The 12,526-nt window shown below is 39.0% G+C and overlaps 2 protein-coding genes across 2 annotated transcripts in view; both read right to left on the reverse strand.

The window, feature by feature from the left end:
* LOC130926705 (epidermal growth factor-like protein 6) overlaps nt 1-12,526 on the reverse strand; it is a 56,377-nt gene that overhangs the window by 25,705 nt on the left and 18,146 nt on the right. The gene's annotated exons all lie outside the window — the stretch shown is intronic.
* On the reverse strand, nt 10,985-12,088 carry tmsb4x (thymosin beta 4 X-linked). The gene is made up of 3 exons (XM_057851801.1): nt 11,929-12,088; nt 11,396-11,506; nt 10,985-11,320 (listed from the first exon to the last, which is right to left on the reverse strand). Exons 2-3 carry the CDS (start codon nt 11,493-11,495, stop codon nt 11,295-11,297), a joined length of 126 nt encoding a protein of 41 aa, XP_057707784.1. The 5' UTR covers nt 11,496-11,506; nt 11,929-12,088; the 3' UTR covers nt 10,985-11,294.

Below are 12,526 nucleotides of genomic sequence, written 5' to 3' on the forward strand. Positions count from 1 at the left end.
AAATCAGTGGCTGCCATTGAATGAGATAGACATCCAATCTATTTGAACTGAGAGGGCTGGCAGCGAGTGATTGCTGCCATCTCTCCCAGTACAAATGGATTGGACGTCTATCTCCTTCAATAGAGGTAGTTGCTTTAATGCAATGATAAATTACATGTTCACTCTCGCCTTCAGAGTTCATATTTACATCGAGCAGCCTTTTCAAGCACATCATTTTCTTCCCCAAGGAGGAATCACATGATCAAAACTGTCACGCAATCTCTGTGTTCCCCCTTTTGCACATTGGGGCGTGATCGTTCATTTACTTCCTTCTGTCTTCCTGTCAGAATTCTATTATTTCTTGCACAAGCTTGAAACATTTGCTCTAGTCCTAACATGCATTGTATATACTGAATGTACATAGAGACATTGGGGAGGGTTTGAGTTGCCACATTCACAGCTAGAGATACTACTCCGCTCTCTCTTTCGCTCTCGCTTTCTGCTGAGAGCTTGCATGAACATGTCACTTTGCATTACACTACACTGCATTGCCGCCAGGACACATCTGTCTAATTTATACTTGGATTGCAAAAAAAAAAAAAAAAAAAAAAAAAAAAAAAAAAAAACTTCGAGACTTCGAGAGGTTCAAAGAAGCTGACATTCTTAGTCTCTTACTAACTCTCAGCTATGTGTTTTGAAATGTTGTGAAATACAATATGTTGTGATATTTGGATTTTGACATTATGCTTTTGAGCTGGAGTTGTTGGGGTTTGAATCTCAGCTATCTTTCCATTGGTACAGAAATATAATCTTTCACTGATCATTGATTGTTTTCAATGCAAGAAACGGTTGATTTTACTTTGTTCCTCATATATTGTGCTCTGTCTTTGCTACTTTCATTGAGCTTCCTTTATTATAACGACACGCTTCACTTAATTCATTCACTGCCATTGACAGCAATAGACATAAAATCAATTTTAACGCTGTCAATAGCAGCCAATGAGTTATTTGTATATTTATTTTTAGATAAAGCTGTTACAACAGTCAAAAGGTTGGGGAGTTGTTCCCTGAGTTTCAGCATTGTAAAGTCATGTGAAAAAATTAGGACACCCCATGAAATATTCAGTTCTTTATTAAGAAATGTTTACATACAGTATGTCTGATCTTGTTTTTCTCAATCTCTGGAAAAGAAAGAAGTGACTTAATTGCAGGTAAACAAACAAATAAAAAAACATTGTTGTACTCATTAAGCCAAATATATCAACAAAATGCATATTCTAACTGAAGAAAAAGTTAGAAGACCCTACCACCTCATAGCTAGTATTCCACCCTTTGGCTGAATTAACTTCAGTGAGATGCTTTTTTTTAGCGACCTGCCAGTCTTTCACATCGGTATGAAGAAAGTTTGCCCCACTCCTTAATGTCGAATACTTTCAGATGTGAGATGTTTGAGGGGTTTCTTGCATGTACAGCCCGTTTCAAGCCCCCCCACACCATCTGAATGGGATTAAGATCTGGGCTTTGACTTGGCCATTCCAGGACCTTTTCAGCTAGTCCTTGGTGGATTTACTGGTATGTTTTGGGTCATTGTCATGTTGCAGGGTCCAGTTTTGCTTCTCTTCACAGATTATCTCATATGTTCCTCAAGCACCCTCAGATATATGATAGAATTTATGGTGGATTCTATGATGGTGAGCTGGCCAGGTCCTGCTGTAGCAAAGCATCCCCAAACCAACACTCCCATCTCCATGCTTCACAGTGGGCATGAGTTTTTTTTTTTTTTTTTTTTCCTGGAATGCTGTATTGGATTTACGCCAAACATGTCTTCTGTTCTGGTATCCAAATAATTCAATTTTAGATTCATCTGTCCAAAGAACATTATTCCAGAAGTACTGGTCTTTGTCTACATTCATATTTTCAGCCTCTGACAAACTTCAGTCTGGCCTTCATGTTCTGTTTGGAGAACAAAGGTTTCCTCCTTGCACTTTGATCTCACCATGGTGTTTTCTTTCACTTCAACAGTCAGAGGCACACCAAACTAAATGTGAGGTATAAATAAGGCAAGCCTTCTTCAAAACACTGGGTAATGATGTTCAAATCATGTGTACCTGATGTGATACCCCTGTGTGTGAGATTTTTTTTCAAATTTATTTCTTAACAGAAATTGCATTTATTTAGAATTACATTTGCATTTAACTACAGAGAGTTATAAAAATATATATTTTTTCCATTCTAATTGTTTAGTTCTATTACTTGAATCTCTCAAGATTGTTAAAATTGATATTAAATATCCATATGACCAAATATGTTAGAAAACACACAGGCTTCCATAGGATGTCCTATTTTTTCAGAGGACTGAAAATGGTTATATGAAAAAGTTACTCAATGATTAATGTAAAAACTAATGCTGTCAAAATTATCACGTTACAGGGCGGTAATTAATATTTTAAATAATCACGTTACAATATTAGACGCAATTAACACACATGCCCCGCTCAAACAGATTAAAATGACAGCACATTGTCATGTCCACTTGTTACTTGTGTTTTTTGGTGTTTTGTCGCCCTCTGCTGGGATTTTAATATAAAAATTCTATAACTTGTACTAACATTTATCTTTTAAGAACTAGTCAAGAACTAGTCAACTAGTCAACTAGAACAAGTCTTTCTATCCATGGATCGCTTTAACAGAATGTTAATGTTAATGCCATCTTGTTGATTTATTGTTATAATAAACAAATACAGTACTTATGTACAGTATGTTAAATGTATATATCCGTCTTGTGTCTTATCTTTCCATTGCAACAATAATTTACAGAAAAATATGGCATATTTTATAGATGGTTTGAATTGCGATTAATTACGATTAATTAATTTTGAAGCTGTGATTAACTCGATTAAAAATTTTAATCGTTTGACAGCCCTAGTAAAAAATAGTTCATTTTTAGAGCACCTCTAGTTTGTCTAGCACAGTCAATAGCAGCTAATGAGTTAATACTTAATAGCGTGTCAAAAATGTTACTTTGAGCTTTTCACACAAAAAACATTGACTTTATAGTTGAAATATATGCATTTAAGGGCCGGAAAATATGGATGCCGACAGAATCGACTGTTGTGATTGAAGTCTGGTGAAAGAAAAGTGAGCATATCACTTAACTAATCTATAGGTGACAAAAAGAATTTAAGCCTGCTTGTTTGAAGGGGACAAAAACAATTTTCACATTGTTGTCATCTGTTCAGACCTGTTTTGCTCATTGCCGTTTAGTATACAAATTACATACTCTAAGGGAAATGATTCCCAGCCCAAGTGCTGTGGTGCACTAGTGTGCCGAGAAAGGTAATAAGGGTTACGGGAAATTATTAAATATTGCTTAATTTGTTTGAAAACTATTATTAGAAATATATCTTTGTTCATCTTGCCTTTCTTTGCATTGCATGGTAAAATAAAACAATTTAGGTTGTATGTTTGTTGCAAGTATTATAATATGGGCAGGCATAATACATAATTATAGACATGTCAAATAGTTATTGTGCTATAATTCATGCAATGGTTCCTCTTTGTGGGCATGCTTACATGTTTTATGAAATTGTAATTACTCACCAAAGATAATAATCCACAAGTCAGGACAATTATGGGAAGGCAGCAATTAAATGCTATCATTTAAATTGACATGTCAAGTGGAGAGAGGCCTTTTCATTTGTACTGTATACAAAGCCAACTGTTTGCTGGGCGCACTCAGAGTCTAGTAGGACCCCATTTACTTTAAGGACAAGCACTTCCAAGTTGTTTAGAGACATTTTTTCACAAGTTCATATGATTCAAGGTTTTGGAATGTCCCGTCTCTCCACAGCTCTTCCTCCCTTACTTAGTGAGTTCTAATGTTTCACATAACAAGCCAGAATGCTCCTTGGCTGACTTCCTTGCTATGCACTTTTCAACTACAAAAGGCACCAAACAAAAAGAATTTACCGTAATTGCCCATTATATTATAAAGAGCCCTTAGACAGGAATGAACTGGTTGTACAACTTCACTTGTTTTGGCTTGAAGGCCACACATTTACAAAGTAGCCTGTTCTTCTCAAGTTCAATATCGAAGTAATTTCTTTCTAGCTATATCTTTAAACAAATCTTAAATTTGAAATAAAGTACAAAGAATGTTTCGGTCACAAAAAGCCATTGTAGCTACAGGAGTACGACTGGAGTAGGGAGCTCACGCCCTCAACTTTTGTGTCCAACTATCCGATAATAGCGGCACAGAATCTTCCCACCACGAGTAAGATAAAGAAGACAAAAGGGAGGTGTTCTTCTCCTAGTGGACTGTTAAAGACTAACCAAATTGCCTCAGGTTTAGGTTTTAATCATATATTTGCAAGGCGCAAATTCAGTTAATTTGTCATGTATATTGTAAATTAATTGTGTTGCTGCAAATGACTTTGTCCTGAATTTCAGTCCTAAATGATTTGTCTGGATGTGTCTATTTGCAAAGAATTGAAAGGTTTTGTTTCTCTCCAATATATGCTCTAATACAGGATACAGACCCTCATGTGAAATTACTCCGTATGAACATGCTTGTCTTGTATTCATTATTGTGCTGTTTTTCTGAGTCATTTCCTTCATGTGTGTTTGTGTGACTTCCTGTTCTGGCTATCAGCCTCTTCTAGAGAGAGAGTACTGTAGCCTCAGTAACTTTTGCGCCATTTTTTGAAACATTTTTTGGTAAATTAGTTGACTCATTGTCTGCCATTGACAGCAACTGACGTCCAATCCATTTGGTTGGCAGCAATCATTTATTTCTAAGCCTTCTATTTCAAATAATTTGGGATGTCTATTGCTGTCAATGGTAGGGAACGAGTTAATACTATAACTATTTTAGTATAAAACCGCTATTGTATTTGCGATTTCAAATTACCGCACTATTTTGATTTCAAATTACCACACTATTTATCAACGTCGGTTCTAAAAATGTCCCACTGTTGTGAGGCCCATCCCCAAAACATGCCTTAACTCGAAGCAACATTCTTTCACTGCACTAGTCCCTTCCCCCAAACTTTCCAAACCCTGAGGGGAATGTTTCTTGCAATCAGCTGACCTGCAAACCACAAAACCACATTGACTTGTTGGGTGTTCTCAGAACTTTTATCGCTATCTGCTAGCATTGCAATTTTGATGATTAGCTCACTGGATTGTGTTAAAAAAAAAAAAAAACTGCAGAAAGGGCAGTCAAAGCGACTCTAGGAAAACAATAATTTTCATGAGATAGCTTCAGGATATTTATGCTCTCATAGGACTGCTCAAAACAATACTATGTCATGTGTCATAGTGATATTTCCCAGTGTGCGTCATTAGAGATCAATACTGTTTTGTATCAACTCAGCAAAAGAAATCAGTGAACATAGATGTCATTTCAATTGAGTTTTTTTTTTTTTATAATAATAACTGCATCAGAAGTGTTTTTCTTCTTGCAATATATCGATTATCGTGCGATTACTTTTTCATGATTTGATAATTTGGTCAATTTTCCAAATATAAAGACTATTCTATTTTATTAGTATCAATGGCAAAAAGTGAAAATATTCCATGGAGGGATCTTTATGGTAGGGCAGGACAATTATATGATCGTGATAGTTTATTGCGATAAATGTGAGGATAAGTTCGGTGAGCGTGTTTTCTAAATCAAACGTGTCGGAACTGTGTATGACAACTGGGCACAGCCAATTAGGCTAGATTCATACCGCAGGTCCTAATGCACAAATCCGATTTTTTGTCATATCTGTCATGCCCGGTCAGATTGCCTTTGTCCAGTGAGCCTGTTCAAGTATCACGCATGCGCACTAATGGCGTACCGCAAGCAACACGTCACTTCCGCTCGTTAATATTCATGACATTAGCTACTGTTGCTAAGTAAGGACAAGCCACCGTTTGTCCCTAATAGGAAATGAATGGAAATCGTGTACGAAGGAGATGCTTACAGAGTTAATCCTACCAATTCTCTACGAAAATGATGTGCCTGGTGCCAAATTCACTGGCAAAGATGTGGAAGAACATAAAAATGTTCAGTTAAAAAAATGGCTTTAGTGTCGAAGGCTGAAAAAGACAAAAAAAACGAGCCGACCTAAGCATAGCTTTAACTTTTTTATCGACGCGACTGACAATGACATTCTCCTGTTTCAACAAGCTAGCCTTTACCATCAGCCCTGTCTTTCTTATATATCCTCTGGTTGTCCTACGTCTCTTACCGTTCTTGGGGGTGATTTAGTTAGCTTTGTGTAGTGATCGCAAATGCTACTCAGTTACAGCCAACGAACACTTTTAATTTTTTCATTGATAACACATCTTAATCCTATAATTTATTTACACTTCCCCCTTACTAATAAGAAACGGATACCATTGTAATTCTTTTCAGGTCATTTATTGCCAGACAGAAGCAGTACGGCACAACGTTACGCTAAAAACAGTAAGTTAAAAATATAAAAATGGCTTACCTCTTTGTCCTCTGAAAGACCGTGCCAACCCAACATAATGTTTACTGCATATGAAATGCGAATGGATTCACCGAGCTGGTGTTAAAGTCCGCGCAAGTTGATTCGGTCTTCACATTTTTCCCTTTCGAGTTTTTGGTTTCCGGAAACGTATGAAGAAAACATCCTTCATGTGTCGTAATGTCTAGAGTCGTTTCTACAAGTTCCAAAAAAGCAATGCGTGATCGGCATGTTCGTTTTTGAAAGATTACCGGAGAAAAGTAGCACTTTTTACGTTGGGTCTATGCGAGGGTGGGTCTATAATGTCCCACTTCGGCTTTACTTCCGCTTTGCGATGCGACGTCACGGTCTAAAAATAGCCTGCGTGTGGTACGCCATTAGCAGTCCGAAATGCGCTGAGGAAATCGACCCGCATGCGCAGGAGCATCAAAACAAATGACCACACATGCTGGCTCAACATCATTCAAAGGTGATCATATTTTGATTTCCAAAAACAGGACACACATAACAGACATAAATAATCCCCGTTTAGTCTTATATTCAAAGTTTATATGGATCGATAGCATGCACGCACTGTCCGTACCTGACACACACACATACAGACAGTTTGCCCCGACTCTCGGCCGTGTAAGCAATCTTGAAATATTGCTCAAGCTAGGCGATAACGCACAGCTGCACCGTGACTGTAGTGCCCTGTCTCTTTCGCTCTTTGATGACGTATTTGCTGCATGAATTCCGATTTGGGAGACTTGAAAGTTCAGACTGCCGTGACATTCTGAAAAAATGTGGCCCAGATCGGATTCCAACCACATAAGAAAGTGACCCAGATCGGATTTGAAATGGTCCACTTCTATATGAGTTGTCCCGTTCAGACCGCAAAGTTGATGCCTCACTCGAGTTGGAAAAACACGAAAAAATCGGATTTGTGCTTTAAGACCTGCAGTATGGACCTAGCCTTAAGCCTTAGTAATGCTCCCGGGTTGCGGTGACGGCGCAGCGACTACGGCGTCATTTGACATTTGATAGTTCTGCGGTGAGGGAACGCGTTGCTCTGTAATTAACCGCCAAGCCACTAGAGGGGTTTGGCGTTGTTTGTACGGTTTTGGGGCATGCTTGTTGACTTCCTCTTGTGTAGTTTAACGGAGAAAAAATAAACAATGCAAGATGGAACGCTTGAATGTGGATCTTCAGCTCATCACCACTGAATAAATGTTGATCATACAAATGTTGAGGCGCAGGCGACGCAGAAGACGGTTTCGAGGTGATCTGTCCAAATTTTGATGCCGCATAGAATTCTAGCCTCGGGTGGAGACCAGCTAGCTGTAGCGGCTAGCTTCAAACTGGCGTGGAGCACTGCGTCCAGCGTTTTGTCCGAGGTCTGCAAAGCCCTCCAGCCTTATTTGTTTGCCGTGTCCTACAACCAGCCAGTGGGAAGCCATAGCAGATTTCTGGCGTCTATGGAACTTCCCAAACTGCGTTGGAAGCCTTGATGTTAACGTTATCATAAAAGCACGGAGGCACTCTCAATCAGTGATGATGTATTGTGTGTGAACTGTCTGTTGTTGAAAATTAAACATCAAAACAACTCTTTTGACATCAAACATGTGCTTTATTCTTCATATACTTGAAGTGTGATGCGTAAATAAGTAACAGACTCACAACAAACATATGTACACAATAAATGATGAAGTGCACCAAACAAAAATACAACATAAAATGATAAAACGATGGTATTTTTGGGCCGACTGGGTCATCACTTCGTGTGGCCATTCGATTCCGAACACACACATACTGTACTTGTCTCGGTGGTTCTTCCATTTTTTAAATTTAATCCCTAGCTGACCTCCAGCCCCGTATTTTTAGCAATCTCCTCCCACAAATTGCTTGCCGTTTGGCAATCTTCATAATGTCTTGACGAGACATTGTAGAACTTGTCGTCCTTGCTCTCCGTTGATACTCTCGTCAGCTTGGTCCATTTTTGCGTGCAGAAAAATAATGTTTGACAATAGCGGTGATTTCGCGCTGAACCGGAAATAACAGTTTGAGCGGACCAATCATAGTCCTTTTCTACCACGTCACTCACGTTGATGCGACGCGAAGTCAGGAAAAAAAAAAAAAGGAGCCAGAGAGGCTACGGCGCAGGGTCGTAAATCGGGTCTTCCTTGACGGCGCATGTCTGACGTGGAAGCATAACTTGGCCTTTAGAGTAGACGTTTTCCCTGCTCAACTTAATGCTTGAAGAAGAAATAGAAAATTTTAAAAAATGGCTGAACGTGAAGTCGTAACTTAGAATTACCCTCTGAAAATGACCCTATCAAATAAAGGACGTGCATGACAAAAGCTAATTGGAGTCCACCTTCTATGTTGTTAAAAACTTAAGATTTCAAACTTGAACTACACTTGTTTTTTTTCAAACGGAAAGACAACACCTTTATCATTTCCATTCCAGCGGTAAGAATCTTGTGTAAGAAGTTTAAAAAAAAATTATAATAAAGCACAGAATTTCATTTTCCTGATCTGTAATATTGAAGAAAAATGTAAATAAATGCCAGGATTTCCAGGAAGCGGTCGCCCGAGCAAACATGTTTACCATGCCGGTGTTCTACCAAAATGTCCTACATCGGTGACACCCAAAGTACTTCCATGCGCTTTCAATTTGTTTTGTTTAGATGCATAAAGGCAGAACGTACTAAAAATGCCTTAAGAAAATACTGAAATGTAGTTATATCAAATAAGGATGTTTTAAATACGCTATGTGACTAACGTGGTCAACAGATCAACACTGCTTTAAAGCTACCACAAGAAAACACAATGGTTAAAAGTATGAGAGGGAAATACATGCAAAGGTATTTTTGAGGCAATGAAAGGTAATTTAAAAAAATCAATAAAAACAAATATAGTGAGTAGGCTACTCGCCGCTTTTAACAATGTGCGCATGCGTGCGGTTGCTTGCGCAAGCACATTGAGCATTATGTAGCACGTCTCGCCGCGTAGAAGGAATTGCAGAACACTGATAGTATTTTAGCTAATCAAATGTGAGTATCACAAATTGGCCACCCTTCCTTGTTATGTCATTAACACCCATTATCGCATGCACCTTATCAATGTGTATGTGCGTGAGTATAACTGACGTCACAAAATGGCTGTGCCCATAAACTGTCATTTATTTGAGTTTCCATATGATTTTCTCCATTATCAGATATCTCAAGAAATTTGCATACATAAATACTTTGATTGTTTTTTATTCATACATTCATCTTCCATGCTACAATTTCATTGTACAACTGTATAATGACAATAAAGGGCTATTCTATTCTATTATTCTACAAGGGTTGCGGGGGTGCTGTAGCCTATCCCAGTTAACTATGGGCCGTAGGCAGAGTCCACCCTGAATTGGTTGCCGGCCAATTGCAGGGCACACTGAGACAATCATGCACGCAAACACTCAAAACTACAGACAATTAAGAGTGTTCAGCCTACCATTCATACTTTTGGGATAAAGGAGCAAAACAGAGTACCTGGAGATAAGCTCGCCACCTTTCAGAAATAGAAATAAGTGACACCCCCTTGCGCCCAAAGCCGTACAGATTAAACAATAATAAAAAAAGGACAGCCCCCAAACTCCTAAAATGCATAGAAATGTATATATATTCCGTACTGGTTCAATACGGAATGCGGATTTTAATTCCCAATTCGGAATGATTCCTTATTTCAAGGGACGGGTGGAAAGCCTACCAGGAGAAAAGTCACACAGGCACGGGGAGAAAATGCAAGTACCACACAGAAAGGTCAGAGCCTGGGATTGAACAGCTGATCTCATAACTGTGAGGTGGAGGTGTTAACCACTCATCCATCTAATGAATGCCATGTATACTACTTGTCTTGCACGTTAAAATTTCAGTAGATATTCAAAGCCCATCCTAAACAGTATAAAGTTTAAAGAAATATCAGAATATACTGTATTGAGTCAGCCCTAGTTAAGTGAAATCTTTCTCATATAGAGTCCATATAGATGACCACTTGTATCCCTGTGGCCAGGTTTGCGATTGTTTTTCCATTTACTTTGAGTGCATGTCAGCACGCTTTATTAGATAACGTGAATTAAATTTGAACAGGTTGTAAATTGCAGTAAACTCTGCAAATCTGAAACAAGTTGTACAGCACTGGAAACCAGCCAAAAGGGTAAGTATGGATCCAACAGAAAATGTTGCTATTAACAAGAGACATCCAATCCATTTTAACTGGGAAGGCTTGCTGCCAGCCTCTATTGTTCAAAAGAGATTGACGTCCATCATCGTCAATGGCAGCTATGATATTTACCTTCAGCGCAGCTATGTGTACGTGGTAAGAATAGTGTTGCCTATCATGCAATTTCTAGACTTCATATCCAATAGAATCGGGGGAGCCACGTACAGGCCAAAGCAGAACTTTTCGCTGGAATGGCACAGCTGTTAAGTTTGTCATTCTATTCAGATGCGCTTCCAACAGTAATCACTTAACCTTTCATCCAATAAAATCCACACAACTGACCCTTTATACATTTTTATTTTGCATATTAAACGTGTATTCCAGATTTACAAAAAAGAAAAAAAAAATTTCTGTGGAAGCATTTCCAGGCATTGCCGAGTGAATTCGCACATCACAAGGTGTGGTTCCACTCATCCTCCCCTGAAGATGCCACCACAAAAACATATCAGGACCGTGGACCCGTGTAAACAAGCCATTCTCAGCTGTGCCAAAAGATGTTTGCAGCCAAGTGATGTGGCGTTTGGCCAGCCATTGCAGGTGAAGTTCACTTGAAGGGCTTGTGGAATGTACATAACTTTGGGTTGGTCATTATGCAGACTTCTCCTGCTCAATGGCTGAAAAACAAAACAAAAAAATGCTCAAAAAATTGCTGCAAAACAAATGTGTGGCGAGAATAACGGTGCACTTACTTTCTTTGGTTGGCAGTGTATTCTTCTCATGCGTCTCGGTCTTCTTCAGTTTGGATTTGTCAAAGGTTGTGACTTCATCGACACTGGGTTTGTCAGACATGTTGGCGTAGACTAAGAAAAAAAAAAAAAAGGCAGTTTGTTTGATTACTGAACAAGCATAGCAGGCAATAGGCAAAAAAGTGGAGCCCAGAGAAACAAAGAAAACGCAGCATGTGACTGAAGACGCTGAAACGTGCAGATGAGGAACCAACGCCCTTTTAGCAAGCTAGATAACACTCGAGCTCGAAGCCCACCAACGACACGCTCACATCAACAAATATTGTATTTACAACCCGACAGTACATTTGGATCCTCATCTGCATTAACAATGACTTTGCCACTTTACTGTTAGCTGTTCATTTAATCGAAGTAGCCTTTTCCTTGGCTCCTGGCAAGCACGTATGTCGGAATAACATTCAAAATCGGAGCGAAAGAGATTAAATACGTATTTTTCTAAAGTGGACCTGTTGACGAAAAATAACACGTTAACTCACCAGCTGCTGGCGATGCACCAAGAAGCACGTCGATTCGTAGTAGGAGAAGTGGCGTCGACTTCCGTGAGTACCGTTTAAGTATGATGCAGTATGCAAATGAGATATGACGTCATGATACGGCTCGCATTTTGTTGTTTACATTTTTTAATCGTAGATTTTTTATTTATGGATTCAACACATTCTTCAAACAAAATGCAGTGTGTGTAGCGATTTCTATTACAGCAGTCTTTAATAATAAAACAACAATCACTAGCTCTCATCTTTGATCGTGGATATTTCCATCTTGCTCTCAACTGATTTAACTGCGTTCGCTCCCGTTGCAGAAAAGGAAATGTTTCACATCCAACTATTCTTAGGGGAACGGCGTTTTAGGTCCCCACTCTCACAATGGAAAACGTAACAGCAGTGACGCTATGTGGACACACCAAGTAACGGTCGCGTTGCAACTTTAGTCTGCCTGTGTGTTTCAGAGCTGTCAACAGACTTAATACAGTGGCCCGGGGACAAGAGACCATTAAAGCCCCCCTTGTAACGCTTTGCAAGCGATGACAGTGTAAAATTTCAAATTATTTCATTTGAGATGGACAGCAGTGGCGCC

This window comes from Corythoichthys intestinalis, chromosome 12 (genome assembly GCF_030265065.1).
Source record: "Corythoichthys intestinalis isolate RoL2023-P3 chromosome 12, ASM3026506v1, whole genome shotgun sequence".
NCBI lineage: Eukaryota > Metazoa > Chordata > Actinopteri > Syngnathiformes > Syngnathidae > Corythoichthys > Corythoichthys intestinalis.